General features: G+C 41.0%; 1 protein-coding gene across 1 annotated transcript in view; it reads right to left on the reverse strand.

The window, feature by feature from the left end:
* The window catches only part of KALRN (kalirin RhoGEF kinase), a 513,548-nt gene that overhangs the window by 18,906 nt on the left and 475,382 nt on the right, over positions 1-19,260 (reverse strand). The window contains exons 45-52 of the mRNA XM_031053208.2: positions 18,778-18,828; positions 18,371-18,448; positions 17,293-17,478; positions 13,618-13,789; positions 9,202-9,440; positions 8,095-8,342; positions 4,734-4,857; positions 3,303-3,362 (exon numbers count right to left, since the gene is read on the reverse strand). Coding sequence (XP_030909068.2) covers positions 3,303-3,362; positions 4,734-4,857; positions 8,095-8,342; positions 9,202-9,440; positions 13,618-13,789; positions 17,293-17,478; positions 18,371-18,448; positions 18,778-18,828 — 1,158 coding nt within the window. The remainder of the gene's footprint in view (positions 1-3,302; positions 3,363-4,733; positions 4,858-8,094; positions 8,343-9,201; positions 9,441-13,617; positions 13,790-17,292; positions 17,479-18,370; positions 18,449-18,777; positions 18,829-19,260) is intronic.

A 19,260-nucleotide genomic window follows, 5' to 3' on the forward strand; every position in this document is an offset into this window, starting at 1 on the left:
CACAGCTAAGAAACTGGAGTAAACACTAGACACTCGGTGACAGTTGTGTGTTGGTCAGGATTACTTGTAACACTCTGCAGTTGGAATCACACTGTGCAAAACAAGACATCCGGAGACATGTCAGATCCTTAATATGTGGGGTCCACTCCAAAGCCCGGAAGAGCTGCTGCTGAACTTAGTGAGGTTTAGCTCGGTCAGGTCTTCTGACTGCTGGAAGGACATTCACTTAGCAAGAGTGGTAGCTCAATGGGATCTGCACAGCTGACTTATGACCTCTTCAGCGATATCGAAACCCCATGAGATGTTACGACACAGAACTGTAGGACAACTAGTTGTGTCACTGTCCAGGACCCCAGATGTGGGTGTGGATATTTACTGATTCACAAGGGCATACACCTTCTTCCCAGAAGTGGAGTTGCCTGTCCCTGTGCAAATAGCTACAGACACGTGGAAAGGGAGTCTCTGATCTTTCTTAAATACAGGTTACTTCTATCCCTCACATGGCTACATATGTTCCTTAAGTGCCTGCTCCTACACTCACGTGCCTAACAAACAGGTGAGTTTGCACCTTCTGTTTTATGATACAACAGGGCAAAGCAGGATCCCCAAATTTCATTTCCATCCTTATGAACTTTCAGTACTTATTAATAAACAAAGGTAAAAGAAACAGCCACCAAGAGACACTATTTCTAGTCAGAGTACAGTGACTGGAGAGTTCTCCAGGGCTGGCAAGTCCCTGTGTGGGCAATAGCATTTTGGCAAAAGCAATAATGGCATTTTAGCTTTTTTTTAAACAATCACACAGAATTTCAGTTTCCTGCTCTCACTATGTATGTTTCTTGCATTTCTTTCTATGTTCCCTCCTGAAACAAAGGAAAAGTGCTTCAGAAATCTGCATCTACTGAACAGGTATGTGGTATTTTATAAATAGCAAGCAAAGCACCCTCTGAAGGACAACAGCAGCTGTGGGACTCCATGGATGTTACTACCATCTTACTGACTTTTTGCACAGTGACTAGGCTGGAGGCAAATTGCACCAACATTTCCAAGTAATTAATGTGCCTACTTTGCATTTAGAGACTGCTCTCTCTTCCAGCAGTGGGTGTACATTTGCATGCATGATGGGAGGAAGACAGATGTCAGGGGTGACAGTCGTATAGGAGAGGCCAGGTGACTTGCTCTATTATTACCTGTCTATAATAATAGCTACAGATGACTCCACCTTAATGACACAGGCAGGGCCTCATGTACCTCTCAATGTTGATGGCCAGCACACAGCCCTCCTACCAGCACTCCCAGTTTCTATAAAGTCCATCAAGAGCTGAGCCAGGTGCGAGGACGAGGCATTCTCTCCCTTTGGACAGCCAGTCACCCTGTCTCCAACTGCCCATGTAATAAAACCAGCACAAAGCAAGGGCTGTGCTGCTCCATGCAGGGCAGTGTGACCTTAGCAAGTCAACCCACAACTGCACTCTTATTTTCTCTCCCTCTGACATTTTAAATATTTGCTGAGCAACAGAGTTTTGCTTAGAAGCAGAACTGAGCTTTCCAAGCCATAAGGAACATGGTGGCTCCTGGGGAATGCAAGGCAGTGCAACGAGTGGTGGTGTCACCTCCAGTAAGTGAACTGGGAGATGCAGGATGGGGTTTCTGAGTGTAAATGAAGTCACATACCAGACACACAGTTACACCCCTGATAGCAGATTCATACCACAGCTAAGACATCACTAGTCTTTGGGTTTAAACAGAAAGGCTCTTAACTCCTGAACTTCAGAGAGGCATGCAAGAACAATGACTGTACCATGTTAAAAACCTCAAATCAAACAAAAAAAAGGACCCATGTGGAGTATGCTAGAACTAACTAGAAATTCTGACAAGTTTAAGGACCCAGATACCTTCCACTGACAATTTAAAAACATTTGGTTTTCCTCCTATTAAGCAAAGTCAAACCCTGAAATCCTCTGAAAAAAAATCATGATTTTGAGTTCTATACAATATACCTGTACCTTAGCACCTTTTACTCCATAGAGCAATTTCCAGTGATCTAAAGCTTACACAGACTCACATGCAATAACTGGGCACTGCCTTGCAACAAATACATACACTTCCAGCTGGCATCTGTGATGGGCAAAGTATTCTTTGAAAATGCAAACACATTCCTAAGAATATTCAGCTTCAGTTGGAAGGATCATCCAATATCTAGGCTGTCAGCTGGGTGAAAAGCTTCCTTTTAGTACACATCCCCTTCTTGGAGATGTGTTTATTTGCACCAACACACAATAAAAGAGAGCTTTCAAATCAGCAGCTGAGGTGGTGCATCTCAATACATTTCTCCCTCTTTTTTTTAAGCCCCCCTGGAGGAAGATCATCTTTCTTTTGCAGTGTTTATAGTGCAACCTGGGTAACAGCATCCCAGGGATCTCTCAGGACACAAATCCCTATTTCTCCAATGACCTGCCCTGTCACTTCTACAAAATCACTTTGATTCAAGTCTCTCTGAACCTTGTCCTTGCCTCTTTCAGTAAGAAGCTCTTTCAGCCTTGGTACAATGTACACAAACGCTTGGTGTGTGGTCATTACATACAGAAAAAAAGGGATCCTGCAACACGTTAAGTGAGAAGAACCAGATATGTAACTTTTGATGATTTTAAGATCCTTTAGGCTCTCTCAACAAGGCATGCCTTGGTCACTCCACTAGAACTGGTGGTTTCACACTGGAAAAAAAGAGTAGTGTAATATCATAATTTGGGTCCACCTATCTGCATCAGCCTTGTCTGTGACACAGGTACACTCATGCAATCAGTTTTACCATTCTCTTTCTGTACCTTTATAGAACTACAATCTCAGCCCACTAGTGGAGAAAAGAGATGACTTTTCTGGTCTTCTAGATAATTTAAATTATTAGTTGGGTTCAATGACATTTGCTCCAGTAATTTATAACAGAAGCCTGACTAGCAGCTCAGCAGTATTGCTAGGGCAAGGGGTGTTTAGAAAGTTACTACATTTATCAGCAGTTGACATGCATGCACTCTTGTTTCACTGAGGTCCCAGGTGGGAAACTGAGACTGAGGGTGGCTATGTAAGCCTCCAGCTCAGAAGCAGCTTGCTCCTCCACTGCTCCCACCACGAAGACAGCCCAGATTACTGGCAATACCAGAACTGGTGCTTTTTGTGACTCACACTTAATTTGCAGCTATGTCCACAAGCAAAACAGACCCACCAGCTCCCCTTTCAACAAAGGCATTTCAAAATGGGCACATGTTCTTGGAAAAAAAACATATTACAAGGATGATTGTCTCTACCTCCATGCTAGTATTGGGGTCAAGGTCATCACACTCTGATTCCTCTGAGCTGTTTGTCTCCTTGTTTGGCAGCATGAAGAGGAAGAAAGAGAACAAGAGATTAGAAGAGAGATTGGTTAGACAGGGCAGAGCATCCAGGAGTTGTGAGCAGCACGGAAATGGGTAAAAATACAGAAAATGCTCTCATAAAATCAAACAAAACCCAAACTGACAACAAAACAAGGGAAGCATAGGCAAATACATGCTTTTGCCAGAGAAGCAGCAGGGAGTCTGCAGGTTGTTCAGGTAGTAAAAACAGTGAGGAAGCAACGGGAGGAAGAACTGGCCACCATGCTGGAGCAGCTGCTTCCCTCAGGCCCAGTCCTTCCCCGGCTGGTGGCAGGGCTGCAGGGCGGCTGTGCAGTGGGTGCCAGGGCACCTGGGTTGCAGTGGCAGGGTTCCTCCCTTTGCACATGCCATGACTATTTCACTAGGCTTACAAGACTGGAAAGCCTCTGCAAAGGAAAACACTTAATTATGGGCTGTCCTGGAGAGGAGTGGATCCAAAGGACATGCTCAAGTGCTTTCCTGTATCAAGGCTGGACTTTGATTGTGTCAAAATCACAACAAGTGTTTGCTTGCCTCTGCTGGGAGGGAAAGCCCCAGATTTGTCCTGAGCAGGCCTCATGGGATGGATCCTCTGAATTGCAGCACAGTAGTCAGGCACCCAGAGCAGAAGATGGAGCTTAACCCCACAGTTCTCAACCTTTTCCATACTGGGAGATCTCAGAGAAAGACAGACAGACACACACGCACACACACACAGACACACACAAAACCCTCTCCTGGAAAGACAGATTCACCATCTCTGCACTATCTAATAATATAGAAAGAAAAGGTCATTGAGACCATCTCCCCAGACCAAAAATCTTCAGCATCTTGAGGTTGAGAACCTCTTATCTTCACATATGGTGAAATACTGGCCTAAAGAAAATTCATCAACTTCAATGAGGCCACTGGTCCACCCAGTGGCTTTCCCATCCCTGCAGCTGCTCTGATGGAGCTGTAAACTGTGCTAGATCAGAGGTCAGTAAATCACTATTGTGCCAATTTTAAGAACAGTTATTTAACGATATGTACTGTTGTTTTTCAATGAAGATCACTTACTTGCATGTGGGATGCCAGTAAAAATGAAAATGAAAATCAAAGGCTGCATTTTATCTTGCATGCAAATATCCTGCTAAAATGGATACTGGAAAAAAGAAAAAAAAAAACTCCAAAAAAAAAACCCCCAAAAATCTGAAGTGGAAAAAATCCCCAAACATAAAAAAAAAATGAAAAATCAAACTCAAAATCACTGTCCTCTCTCTTCTCTCAGGAGAGGATGCTACTGAGGGTGAAAAGGATGGGAAGTAGGAGAGCAGCACACATCTTTCAGATGGCCTTACTCACTTTAACTGAGACTTTGTTCCCCAGAATATCCTTGGATTTACGTGGCCCATTGGCTTCATTTTTGCCACTGCTCTCCTTTTCCGCCCGCTTTCTCATGCGCAGGGTATGCCATGAACATGACTTCCTGTTGTACCAAAAAACGCAGCAATCAAACAGCAAATCATAGCAGGAAGGAAGTATTTGGAAAGGGGAACCAGCATCCACATTTGCGATTACTGCAATTCCCTAGGAGGTGAAAGCTACCGGCTTTCTCAATCTGAGCAATGAGAGTTGAAATTAAAACCAAAACCAAACAGTCCTGCGAAGCAGATGTTGTGCCACGCTTGCTGTTTAAATGTATGGAGCAGGAAAAAAATGTCCATGATGGAAGCAGGCAACTAGAACTTGGTCATCTGTTCTCTTGGGTGGCCACAAATAGAAATTGATTTTATTTTTGCTACAGTTAAAAGGCCAATTTGGTCCTCAGTGTTGGTTAAAAGCAGTAAATGTAAATACAGGAGAACGGTCTTAATAGGCTACTTGGTAGAGCAAATAAAAAAAAATCAGAAATTCAAGGCTTTGCTCCCTATATGTTGCTCAGAACATGAATAGCTCAACAAATAGGAGCTACATGATTAAATTTCCAAGAGATAAGTAATTTCCTAGAGTGACAAACTGTGCTGTGCCTCTCAAGACCAATAATTTCCCATTTGATTTTGCCAATTCAGTTACAGAGGACATCAGTCAGTCCATGGCTTTTGGATAGCATCACAGCAGGCATGAATTCCAGTACATTTATCTGCCCTCATTGCTGCTCTCACAACTTTACTCTTGGAAAAAACAGTAATAGACCATGTCGCCCTTTGTAAGAGCAATGCTGTGTTGACAACAGAAATTGCATATCAAGCAGACATAAAAAAATCAAGAAAAAAACAAAACAGTTCTCAATATGGATTTCATTTGGTTTAAATAGTGGACAGGTTGGGAGAGATTTGGGAAAAGGGTATGTTGTCCAAAGCAGAAAGCTCTCAAAACAGCAGTGCAATGATCCAGGTTCAAAGCATCTGCCCACCTTTAAGTCATGCAAATTTGATTTGCATGTTTAAGCCCAATGCTTGGCACGTCATGTCTACAGTACCTTGATACATTTTACATAGCAAGTTGCATGTAATCCAACGATCACCTGCGATGCCAATAAAACGCAGTATGTTAGCAAAACAGGACTCAAAGGATGCCCCACATAGCCGACGCTCCCCCGTGGACACTGCATCTGTTTCCTAAGAGGTTTTTGGTTATGCTTCAGCACCTGGTGGGAGCTGCACAGTAGCTCAAATTAAACAAAAACCCAAACCAAACCAAAAAATAAACTAGTAGAACTGGCTGCCATTGACACAAGAGTGAACTGGGTCATATAGACTACTTTTGCAACCAGGATTAGTGTCTCCACTCAAAAAGCTGGCACAGGCAGTCATGTTCAAGCACCAGGAGCACCAAAGCACCCTGCACGTCTCAGCCAGACAGGGAGTGCTCTGTGATATTTGGGTGTTACTGGAGGAGGTCCAAATTAGATGTGCAAAGCAGGGGAAGTTATCCAGCAGTGCAGGCCTGTTATGTTTTCCTTTAAGATATGGTAAGAGTCAAAGATGTGGCTGGTGGCCTCCCTGACCTATTGGTGAATAATACATTGTGCCAGCACTACTTTGCTATGACCACATACTTTGTTGTGTACAGTATTTGTCAACAGAAGAAACAGTTTCATTACTCATACTAATTAGTGAATATGATCTGGCAGACTAGACATGGTAACACCAGCTCCAGGTTGTTTTTACCCATAGGACTTCTATTATTCAAGCATCTTTTTGGTTTCAGGATTGTTCTAGCTGTTTGAGTCTGAAAACATGATTTAAGACTTTAAATCTCACTGCAGTAAGAAAGACGGAAGGGCAATGCATGTGTCTTTCAATTTTCTTATGCCTTCCTGGCCACAATTCATCCAACTACATAATTTGACACAGAATTTGACTGTACAGCTGCCATGAAATCAGTGTCTTCACCAAGAGCCTGGTGCCGTGGGGGAAACTAAGGGTGCATAGCTGCATATTGTGGTTAGAGAGGAACCTGGGAATGGCTGTGGCAGGTGTGCAAGAGACGTGCTAAGCAATTCCTTTGCCTTAACATGCAATTCATTGTAGCATTCGTTACTGAATGACTGGTAAAATCATAATTTCTCTTATCTGAAACTGGAGCAGAGATCAAGTTATTGTTTTTAGTGAATCTGCCAGAAAATCTTTCCTTGTGTTCAGTTCTGCACCTCGAGGTAATCGTGTAAGGTAACAAAATTTGTAGCATACATCATGCATTACCATCTAGTCATTTTAGATGTTAAAAGAAATCAACAGGTATTACTGAAAGGAGGGTTGTACCTTCTGTGTTTAATACCAAAAAACCACTTTCTTGCATTAGTCATTTCAGACTGACAAATTTCTAAAAATCAGAAAAGAAAAATATATATCCACACATTTGTTAAATAAACAACAAAATGTTATAAACAAAAACAAAAAAGAAATAACAAAATCAAACCAAAACCAAAAAAGGGTCAAACTAGTTCTTTTACCTCATTAAAACATGCTCATGGTGAAAATTTATTTTACATATTTAAAATAGTACATTTAAAATTAGTTACATTACAGGTACAATGATGAACATTGCGACTATCCATTATATTGCACAACCTGATTTCATCAATTTGACTTTGTTTCTTTTCTTTTCTTTTTTTTTTTTTTAAATAGTGCAAAATACTTTATACAGGAATGTACTTGTTTGGGGGTCTTGCAAACAAAAAATATATTACAAAAGTTACTGCAACAGAAAAAAAAACAACAAAACAAACCAAAACAAACCAAAATAATAATAATTAAAAAAAGATACAAGCTGTACAAGGAAATTGCCATAGACAACAAAATCTCTCCTCCTTGAGAAGCGAACCTCAGTCCAACACAGGGCCTGGATTTTTTTTTGTGTTTCTTTTTTTGCTAGATGCTGTTATAACCAATATATAGATTAGTAACTTAATACAACATAAATATAAGTCCAGTCCAAGCAGGTCCATGTTGGTGTAAAATGTTGTAATGTGAAACACATCTTTAACCATCTATGGTTTTATTTCTCTCCAAAGCATAAACAAAACCCCACAAAATGAAAATAAGCAAAACCCGAGCTATCCACCATGGCTGCCCGATGCTGTGGGGCAGCTTGTTCCAATGGCACTGTTGATAAAAATCAGCAGGAATTCCCTACCATTTGGGTTTGTTTATTTTGATTTATTATTTCTCTTTCATCAAAAATCCACATAGTGCTCCCAGCGAAGCCAACAAGCACTTACTTGATGCTTCCGTCGCTATTATCTGTAGTGGATTTAGTGAGGGGAGCCAATATATTGCCGGGGATCCATCCTTCAGCAGCTGGAGAGTGGTCGTTTGCAGGCTGGTACACCAGGAACATGTTCTGCTGGTTGATAGCAAGGATCTGAACCACCTCTCCTTGATTCACACAGATCTCATCCTCTTTCAGTGCATAGTAATCTTTAATCACCACCATGGAAGAGGTCCCATTGCACCCTCCCAAATCAGTCTGTGGAAATGGACACAACAGAAACCAGTGAGCAGGTGGTGCTGAGGAACCTGACTTTTCCAGCAGCAATCCCTCTACTTCATTTCCAGCCTAACTGTACCAGGGTTAAAAATGCAAAACACTTCACAATTCACATTGGTAGAAAAGGATTTTAAGGATCTGAAAGGCGGCAGTAATCTGATACAAAGCAGACTCCTATTTCATATTAGACCGCACAGCTGCGAGTGACGATGCCCCAGCCATGTTCTCATTTGTATGGTGTTACAGATGAATCATCTGTGCTGAGACAAATGGGGGGAAAGACAAACGAAGGCTCAATGTTAGAAGCCAAATGAATAATCACACATCTCATGATCTTAAATATAGGTCATATTGGAATGTGGCTTTGGTCAACCGCAAGCAGCAGCAGGGTCCAAACACTGCTGATGGCTACTGACTCTGGCAGTTTGTGTGCAGTGCACAGGCATTCAAATTATAACCTTCAACTGGCACCCTGCAAACTGTTACATGGGAAAAGGTCTAACCTCTTCTGCACCACAAGAATAGAACTCTTCAGGAATGGGTGGTTAATGGATATTAGAGAAGTCTGAATGTTGCTGCTGTGAGTACTGCAAATGGATATTGAGTTCACCAAGTCTGCAAACACAGTGGCTCTGTCTCCATTTCCCAGCTGAAGTACCATCCATCTGAATCCCAGAGCTTTTGCAGTCTGTTTAATTCCAAATCACATTTTACACCATTGCTTCAGTATGTTGATTCCTGTTGACCTGGTTAGCTGATAATTAAAGCTAACTTTACAGATGGTCTACGATATAAGAAATGGGCTATAAGATCATGTTTTATCAGATGAGCTCAGTACCTTGCTTTGTTCATAGTTGTCTCCGGGCTGTGAGTGTTCATACCCTGTGCTGCCATTGGAGGTAGATATCTTCAGGGGTGGAAGAGATGGGTTACGGCTTGTAGCCTTCAAAGGCTTCTCTGACCCTACTGGAACAGAAGAATAGGGTCTGCTGTTGGGCTGAGGGACCCTACCGGTCTGGGGCCTCAGCACTGCTGAGCTACTTTCTTTGCGCTGGTATTCTATGGGAGACTGTAGCGCTGCAAAAGAGGACAAGAATTAGCTGTATGCTTTCAATGACATTGCAATGCAAAGGGCTGCAGAACAGACACATGAACTGCAAACCAAACCGTAACAGGAGATGCCACCCATGGAAGCATTTAGTGTGTTCATGGCTAAACAGGATGCAAGCATGTTACTCTGTACTGTGTGTGACCTGAACACAGTACTCCATGCTACTGCAATGAATGACTTCTCTAACCAGCACAGTGGGCTAAAATATTTGCCATTAGAGCATATATAGAATCACAAAATAGTTAGGGTTGGAAAACACCTTAAAATCATCTAATTCCAACCCCCCTGCCAAGGGTATGGATGCCTTACACTACTAGACCATGCTGCCTAAGGCTCTGCACAACCTGGCCTTGAACACTACCAGAGATGGAGCATAATTGCATTAATTTTCTTTGAAATAACAAATAACTCACATCCTGTAGTCAAAATAAATGAAAGCCTGGATAAAAGATGCACAGCTCATTTACAGTGAATTTTGCTATCATCAGAAAACACAGGTCAGGACTGTCAAGTTCCAGTTGCGTATTCCCAAGAGAGTGTAACTACTAAGTACTCTTCAGACATAAGGCACTGCAACTTGGCTCTCTATGTACTTTCTATATTAACTACTTCGGTTCAAGGAAACTGCTGTAAATGACCAGTAAGTGAGAAAGTATAGATGGTATAAAGACATTAATCCTAGCAGTACAGACCTCTCCAGAAAACACCCACAAGCAACACTAAACAACTTCATAAGTCTTCAGAAAAAAAAGTCTTTTTGTGAGAGTGTGCTTTTCATAGTCATACAAAGAGCTTCTGCTGGGAGAAGGATAAAAATGCAGATGGTAAAGAAAGAAAAAATTTTATGTTTGAAGGTGAAGGGATCAGGGCTGGGAGTCACAGTGAATGGGAAAATGGGCAGATTTGCTAGGTCCAGACTACCATCCCCAGATCTATGGGTTTGTTTTTTTGTATGTTATGTGGCTTTAATGGATATATGTAGTCAGTTAACACTGTGTACGTGCACCAGACTGAACCTACTGGAATGCAGAGAGACTAGTCTAGCAAGAGGCAGACAGAGGACATAATGTCACAGCATCAGCCTAACCAGGGAACCACAACAGAAGGAATGTCTTTCACAACAAGACGAAAAGGAAAGAAAAACAGAAAGGCTCAGTACCACACAGCATACTCTCTAGCATTCCCCTTCCAGGGAAAGGCAGGACTACTCCAACAAGGAATTACTCAATACTAAGGAACAGAGACTGAAAAAAAAGAATAAATCAAGGAGGGTGCCATATTGCCATTCTCTTCAAAAGGACACAAACACAGACCTCTAGCAATACAGAGGATTACTTGGTTCCAAAATCTACACAGTGACTCTTGACACTTTGAGTGCTTTCTATTTATGCCACAGTGGCTACCACTGTAACTCAGCCACCTCAGCTGCAGCTGAGAATGGTCTGGTCCTGCTGCAGATCAGGCACAGAGAAAAAAGAAGGTTGGGGAGAGCTCTGACAACGATTTTGACAATAATGGTGACAATCTTCTAGTATATACAGTAGATTAGGCTGCAAGATCTTTAGCAGTAAGATCTTAATGAATACTTACTAATCTATCTTCAAACAATCTATCCTACTCAGTGCTTTTAAAGGTCAAGTGTTCACTTTACTACTAAATCCACCATAAACTATCACAGTGAGGCCTGGCTTCCAGCCTCCTGTTCAACATCTGCTAGTATTCTTACAAGCTTCTACCAAAAATCAGTGTCCACATACTTGCGTGCTTTTTCTCTCAAAAGCCACCACAAAACATTATTTTTAAAAAGGTACAGTTCAATGGCATTTTCCTCATAAAATACAACCATCAGTGACATATTCTCTTTACAGCTCGCTTCTTAGAGCAAAATGAAAGAACAGCCCCTACAGTCAATCATTTGGCACACAGTTTTTTTCTCAACCACAGCAGCTTTAGCTTGTCGAAGGAAAAATATGAAAAGTTTGAATATCACAGTGGAATTGCACGAGGTTTTACATTCATGAACTGCGGATGTAAATACTATGCTCTGTATGTGGTGCCATAGCCTATACGGCTTCCCTGTTGAAGACAGAAAATCAGAGACAGCTTGGGCAAGAACTCACGGGGAATATTTTGTTATTAAGTTTATGCAGCATGGGCTCAGTGTGGATTTAATATGATTTTAAAGGCAGAAAACATCTGCTTTAATGAAATGCAAAGCTAAAGTACGTATTTAAAGATTAGTCAGCCTCAATAAGATTACATCCTAAAAGCCACTTAAATTGTTCTGGACTGGAAAGGCTCTACTAGATGCAATATCATTTTCTTGGATCTTATTTATAGGTTTAAAAGTGATTTCTTAAGCCTCTGTTTTAATATAAATCTATTTTTACTTCTAGCTTTAGAGATACTGATGATTATGTTCCTAACCCATCAAATTCTTTGCTGGCCTCACAGAAGTTAGGCTAAATAGGGGTTATGAAGATGCTTCAGTAGAAAAAGGGGTACACAGGGCAGCAATTTCTGGTAGGATAAAAATAATGAGTAAGAAAGATGTGGAAGAGACAGAAAACCCCTGCAGTGATGTCTGTGGAGTTCTCACAGCATCTAAAAAAATTCTGTAGCTAACCATTAATGGAACTTATTTTTATTCCAATAATCCTTCCTTTAAAGCCAAGTGCACTGACACAAAACCGGCAAGTTTTGGTAACTAATGGTCAAACTGGAGAATTTGAGACTGCTCATCTCACCAAAGTATTTAGGAACCATTTTACATGTGGTTGTATGAGGACCTTTCTATTGCAAGTCACAAAACCCCAATATCAAGCCTTGGAATCATGGGTGAAACGCTGTTTCCCTTCTCAGTTCAGCCACAGTTTTTTTAGCTGTCACAAACAGCTTCTGCATGCAACCCTTTCCCAGTTAACTTCTGATAAGTAAAACTAAGCTGAATTAAAATTTAAAAAATCTCCATGGTGAAGCAAAGGGAACCTTTGTTTTGATGTGACCTGAAAGAGCATCTTCAGATTTTGCAACAGAAAATCCAAAAGCCAAAATTCAAAAAAGCTACCAGATTGTGCCAAGCCAAAATATTCTGATTAAAAAAAAAAAGAAAAAAGCTTCGTTATTGAATATGTATTAAGCTTTTAAATACAGGACTCTTTTCTAATATAAGCTCTGTAAAAAAGGGCTGTTTTGAAATTAATAGTGCAAAACAACTTTGGAACCATCCAAAGTAATTATTCCCACTTAAACAAAAGAGATACTATTTTTAGGTTTTTTTTTTCTCTAGTTTTGGTTCCTCCTCTTTCCCTCATCCAGTCATGAGCAAGAACAAACTAAAATTGCTACCTGAATTTGAGTCCTTTGCATTTTCAAAATACACACTTCTGTAGATCATGTGTGCTTGCTTATCTGTTTCTGGGGATAAGCCCTGCTCTGAGTAAGTGGCAGACACTGTGTAGATACAATGGCAACCTGCCTTTGATATGGCCTTGGGAAGGGATTAGATTTAAAACCTCCCTGTAGAACAGAAAGCGCCAGGTGATACAGCCCTGCAAACGCATTTTGAAGAATCTTGCACAAAAGTGCTTCCAAAGGCACATCACTGATCGAGGAACTTGAGAGCTGAACATGAACCTGACTGATAACACAAGCAGCAACTGCACAGAGAACCACAATCTTTGTAAGCAGGCAGCAGATAGGCTACCAAAACCAGTCCATGAGATGCTGCTAAAGAAACCAGGCCAGAGTGACCTGCAGTCTTTAGTGCAAGATGAGGTCCAGCAGCTTCTCAAGGTGGGCTCCAGGATTACACAGCACTTCAGGTTAGGCTTGCCCAGCCCTCCTTCCATGATTTGCCTTCTCACCAGGCAAGCCTGGCATGCAGGACCTCAGCACAGTGGCACTGAAGTAGTCTCTTTCCAAAGACCAGCTATAAATTACGATGCTTTCCCATGTATACTGTGGATACCACTTGACTCAGTGCTTAGTGACAGGCACACTGGGCTCCAGTTTTCTCCTTTATGAAAAATTGCTGAATATTTTTCTCATAGAGCAAACAAAGACACAAAGATTCCATACCCTACTCAGCGTCACAGTTTGGGAAACAGAGCAAAATCAGGAAAAAAAGCAAAATGTACATACCATTTAGGAAATCTCTTTGTGTGTCCAGAACCTGGTTGATGTCCTGTACCCAAGCTTGCTGAATTTCTGGATTAGCTGCCTGTAAAATGACTCTGTCTGATGTTTCCCGGCTCATTAGAGCAAACTTGCAGGGATCATTGTCCACGTTTTCTTCAATAACAAGGTAGTTCATCTGAAACACGTCAAGGTAAGCATGTTACATGGAGCATGAGTCAACATCACTCAAGAATCAGAATAAAATTGTTGTGAAAAGTTCCTGAAAATAACTGAGTCCAATAACAGACTGTCAGATCATCATCAGAAGAATTCACCTCATTTAGATTTAGGCAGATAGATCTTAAATACGATACTTAATATGACAGAGATACTAGACATGCGCCTGCCTTGTCTTGAATTACAACTTCTGTTTTAAGGTAACAGACCTGACTGATGTGCTAAAAATATACTGTAACCCATAAATACAGTTAAAACGTTCGTATTAAGATGTTAATAAAGTCTGACATTCCTCCAATTTAAATAAGTGTTTACATTTCTTATCCTCCATGGGAAAGAAAGTCTCAGTCATCAGAGTATTTTAAAAATGGAATGGGCTGTGCACAGGGATATACCAAGAAAAAAACAAACCCAGCAATTCTTCCTTGATGCTTGAAAAGACCTTCTTTCTAGCAGATTATAGCCATCTGTGCATAATCACTTCACTTTACTGCAGTCATAGATAGTCTTTCTGGAAATCTCATGGATGGCAATTTCAGCTGATGTCCTGCCCTTGTGAGCCCTCTGTTTAAGTGCACCCATAACTTTAACTTTTCCTAAGCTACTTATGATAGTAAACAAGAATAGGTTGCCGCAGCCTTTAAAAAAAAGACTTCATATCAAAAGTAGACAGCTCAAAAGACTAAGGAAATAACATCCCTCTAGAAGTCTATCTTCAGTTCCTCTAAATATCTTTCAAGGTATGGAGAGATTCATTCCACATCTGAACACTGCCCCGGATTCAAACTGCAAGATGGAAGAAACCTCTTCCTTCTCTCCCGAGGGTCTCTGTGAAGACAGAGGGACATGCAGGAACTCCTCTGACATGAGGTCAAGGAAAGGGACAGACAGTGGGCATGGCAATGCCCTTCCTCTTGTTCTGAGCTTTTGCTCCTTTGATTGATAGCCAAAGCAAGCCAGTCAATCCTGGTATGACTCCAGGAAAAAGCTGACTTGTAGGTCAGAGTCCCTAACCCGCTTGTGTGTCAGGGAGGTGCATTTGCCAAGGCTAACCACTTAGGTGTTTACAGAGTCTGAAAAGTATCCAAGTGAGAAGCATCCAAGAAGGCATGTGCAATTTCTGAATGCTAACTACCTCAGTGCATGAAGAAGGGTTCTTTGCTAATGTAGGACATCATGCTAAAGCTTCTGTCATAGTTTGAGTGTGACAGACTTTGGAGAACAGTATTTAGAAGCCTCATCTCCCTGACCAGAATGGCTGCATCTGAAGTCATATGTACTTCTTACTCTAACTGAGATACCTCAGTGCTTAGCAGTGGCTGTGACACAAAGGAAAGAAACGGAATATCTCGGGCTGGCTAGGTCCTTCTGCTGTGTCAGAGGACACGACCAGCAGGGAAGTAGCCTCCTTCTCTCAGGAAGTGTCTCCAAGAGAACTGGACAACTATGGCTGAAGATGGTATCCCAGCTAGCCAGAGATGGCTAGTCAGTACTCATAACTACCATAAAGAGGCATTCAACCTGCCCAGCAGGATCTTGTCAGCACTTGAACTAAGGTCAAAGAAACTTGGTCCTAGCTGACAGTATAAAAAACCTCTTCAAATTCTGTCCCATGAACTCAGACCAGATGCAATTTCTGGATTACTTCTAGGGTAGGATTATGAAAGACAGGTGATGAGGCAGCTTGTTTATGTGACACCTTTGGACAAAGTGCTTCTTGCCAGAGAATCACCCAGATGAGGTTGAGGCTCCACTGCAAGATGAAGATGCCCAGGGCACAGAGAGGAGGGGAACTGTCCTGCTGTATGGAATGGTCCTTCTCCCCTCCAGGCCACAGCTCTTCTCTGTGGGAAAGCATGGGAGAAATGCAAAAGCAGCCAGAAGCTGAAGCAGGGGCTGGGAGGCAGGGTGTAGGCACACAGACTCCATGCTGCAATGGGGCAGATGCGCATGGAGCCACAGGGGATCCCAAACTTGCCACAGGCACTCAACAGGAGAACAAGCTGTTTGCCAAATGGAAAAAAAGAGGAGCTGGAAAATTATCACACAAAAATCTTAAGCTCAGGCAATGAGAACAACATTACTTTCATAGGCTGTTTAAGTAGAAAAGCAACTCATACCCTTGAGGCAAGCTCATTTTATTGACATTAGGAGAGATTTATTTTTCTCTCTTTATCTACAATATACAATTCAGGGATTGTTTCCTGCAGATAAAAGCCTCATTGTTATGCATACAATAAACTGAAGAAAAAAATATTATTTCCATCCCCAACTTTAATAATGATTTAAATCAGCAGTAAGATAAAATCAAAGCTGATCATCTAAATCAAGATGATTTTTCATTTGTACACTTTAGATTTTTCCTTTATAGCTTACTATTTGGTTGGAAACTCTGAAATACACTGACTTGCAAATGAATATAGGCTTTTCAGTAAATGCTTCCATTTCTGTCAGCCAAGATGTCCTCATTTCAGTAAATACGCTGTTTATCATAGATTCGTTTAGTAATACATAGTTAATATGCATTATTTCCCCTGATGTTTTCTTCTCTTTCATATTACTGTACCATTTAAAATTTAGAGCAAACACAATGCATTCTCCACATCATTTTTTTTAACCAATCTGGTGGTTAAGATCAATCCCAGACTGCTTTCTCAGCTTTGAACAATCAAGACATTCAAATGAAACAGTGGCTTTGCTCTTTCTGCAAGCACAGAAAAGGCTGTTCTACCAGAAGTGCAGCATTCACTTACCTTTGCTTACCATTTCAGAGGTTAACTTTGCATTTGTCAAACAAGAATAAAACCCCTTAAATAAATAAGTAATTTCCCTGGTTACTTTCAGTTTTTACTTTTAGTCCCAGCCCCATAATGTGGAAAGATTATTTAAAACCAAAATTAATTTCTTAAAACTTTCTTTATAGTTTAGCTGCTTTTATGATTCCTCACAGCTGCATTTTTAGAACTATGTGTGGCTTTGTTTGGTTTTGAAATAGTTCTGTCTTGCAACATTCACATCTGTACTACGAGCCCTCCCCCAGTATGGGAGAGTATTTCCTGTAATGTCTCATAGAGGCTTAGTATTTACTTAAAATTTGGCCTAAGATGACTGTTTTGGATGCTACACCTTCTCCTACCTTTCATGATCATGCTTAAATCAACAACTGTATACTTCCTTTGACTACTACTGGCTTTTGTATTAATATTTGCTAACTCAGAGCTATGAATGACAGAGGACCTGCCCTGACTGTTCCTTGTAAAAATCATACAGTAAATTTAGACACCCAGTATTTTATTTGAAGATGGTCTTAAACAGCTTCTGATCCACTGAAATGTAAATGCAAATGTTTTCTGCAAATTGTTGTCCACCTATGACAGGATGAACCAACCTCAGCATAGAAAAGCATCAAACTTACATGACCATCAAACAGAACATGCCTCTCCCTTCCTATATCTATCTTACCTTTATGCTTTTCTTGAACATGTAGCCTGGCGTTAAGGATCCTTTTCTAAGGAGTTCACTGAAGATAACTATTTGCTCGAAGAGAAACACCCTTCGCTCCTTTGGTCGAGACTGAACTCCAGAATCCTGCTCTGTCACGTAGAAGGTGTCCTGCTGCAGCAGCTTTCCTTGAGCTGTCAACTTGCCCTGAGAAGAAGACATGGCACCAACATTACAAACCCTGACCCACCATGATCCTGCAAGACAATCTATGTTGCATGCAGTCCAAGTTTTCCAGGCAATACTGAATACATGTGAGACATATTTCCTGTAAATTATCAAAGCAGCAATCCTGTAACTCTTGAAAATTACAGGTTTTCTTTGTTCTCATTGCTATTGATTGTGCATATAAAACCAAAAGCAAGACATCTCAAGTAGACTGTTTTGTATACTTCATTTCAAACACCATTCCTATTATGTAATTTGTTATTGGATTCCCTCTAGTCATGAGCTCTCCATCACTCCCTAAACCAGTAGTCAACAACACAACTCCTAAGGTACAGAGAAACAGGACCTACCTGTTTGCAGGAATGCTACAATGCGTAAGATGGTAAGACAAACTTGACTTTATTTTGGAGATAAGACATCTCACGAAGACTGCCAAAGTCTATTCTGGCTTAGTTACAAACCACAAGCTGTAACCTGTGGGATTATAACTCACAAGTCCCTTCCTGGATGTTGCTAAACTCAGAGGGAGCTGTTAACATGTTAATGCTAGGTTACCTTACTAATAGTCAGTGCAGTCTGGGTCACCACTTATTTTTCTCTGGCAATAGATAGATACAAGAAGTTTAATTCAAGCTTGCTGAAGCTTTTACAGACCTCACATTTTGGATAAATAATAGATATATTGTCACAAGTTTAGAGTGAGAGGTATATCACCCCCACCTTCGAAACCTCACCAAAGGATGCAGCTCAGCACTGGAGAACAAGCACTAGATAAACAGCCTGGTGTAGGTCAGATTGTAGAGGCAATAATAGAAAGATAAAATACTTTTTCTTCCCTAGTTGTTATTATAAGCAGAATGCAAATTCATACCTCAAAGCCTTGGAGGCGGCCCAGGTTCATCATATCATTGCAACGTTTTGGTACAAGGCACATTAATTCAACTGCTTTCTGTTAAGGAAAAAGGTTGTTGTGTTATTACAAGAGGATCAGAGGGTTTCTAAAAGCAAAGTGTCAAATAATGAACTTCAGTAGTGTGATAGCAGTTATTCATGGTGAGGCCCTCATGCACTGAAGATGTACAGTAGTGTCTAAAAGAGGATGCTGCACCTACAATACAGGACTGCACCTTCATCTTTTACTTCTGACAAGCTAAGAGAAATACCACATTTAGAAAACCAGCAGGATCTTTAGCTATTGTCAAATACTGGAATTTTCTTTCCTGCATATAAAGTGCCATTAGATAACATAGCCTTATTGTCCAGGACATGAAAATGTACCTCTATATCGGAGCACTCCAGACCAGCTTTTTCACTGTACCTCAGGAAGTCCTGGAGAAAGCAGAAAGGTTTGCATTAAGGCACTTCAGAAAGAGAAAACAAAAGATGTTGAAAAAGGAAAAGCACATTCAGCATGAGATTTTCTGAGAAGAAATGCTAATATTAATAAATTCATCTCCAGAGGTTGTTGAACATTATAACCACTTTTGTAGATATGGAAGAGGGGTGTGGGTGGTTACTGAAAACATCATAATAAAAAGACAAAGCTGGGATTAGCCCTTGGGAATGCTTACTTGGTCCCTGTCTAAAGCCACAAGACCACACACACACTTGAAGATTTTGCTTTTCATTTTGGCATTTCAGGGAACATGCTGGTGTCTCTTTGCTAGTGTGCAATTACCAAACTGTGGACTGATGGTATCTTGCTTGAGACTAGCTCAAAGAAGGGAAGAAACCAGCTCAGCACCCTGGTACTGCTGGAGG

The sequence above is a fragment of the Melopsittacus undulatus genome, chromosome 4 (genome assembly GCF_012275295.1).
Source record: "Melopsittacus undulatus isolate bMelUnd1 chromosome 4, bMelUnd1.mat.Z, whole genome shotgun sequence".
Lineage (NCBI taxonomy): Eukaryota > Metazoa > Chordata > Aves > Psittaciformes > Psittaculidae > Melopsittacus > Melopsittacus undulatus.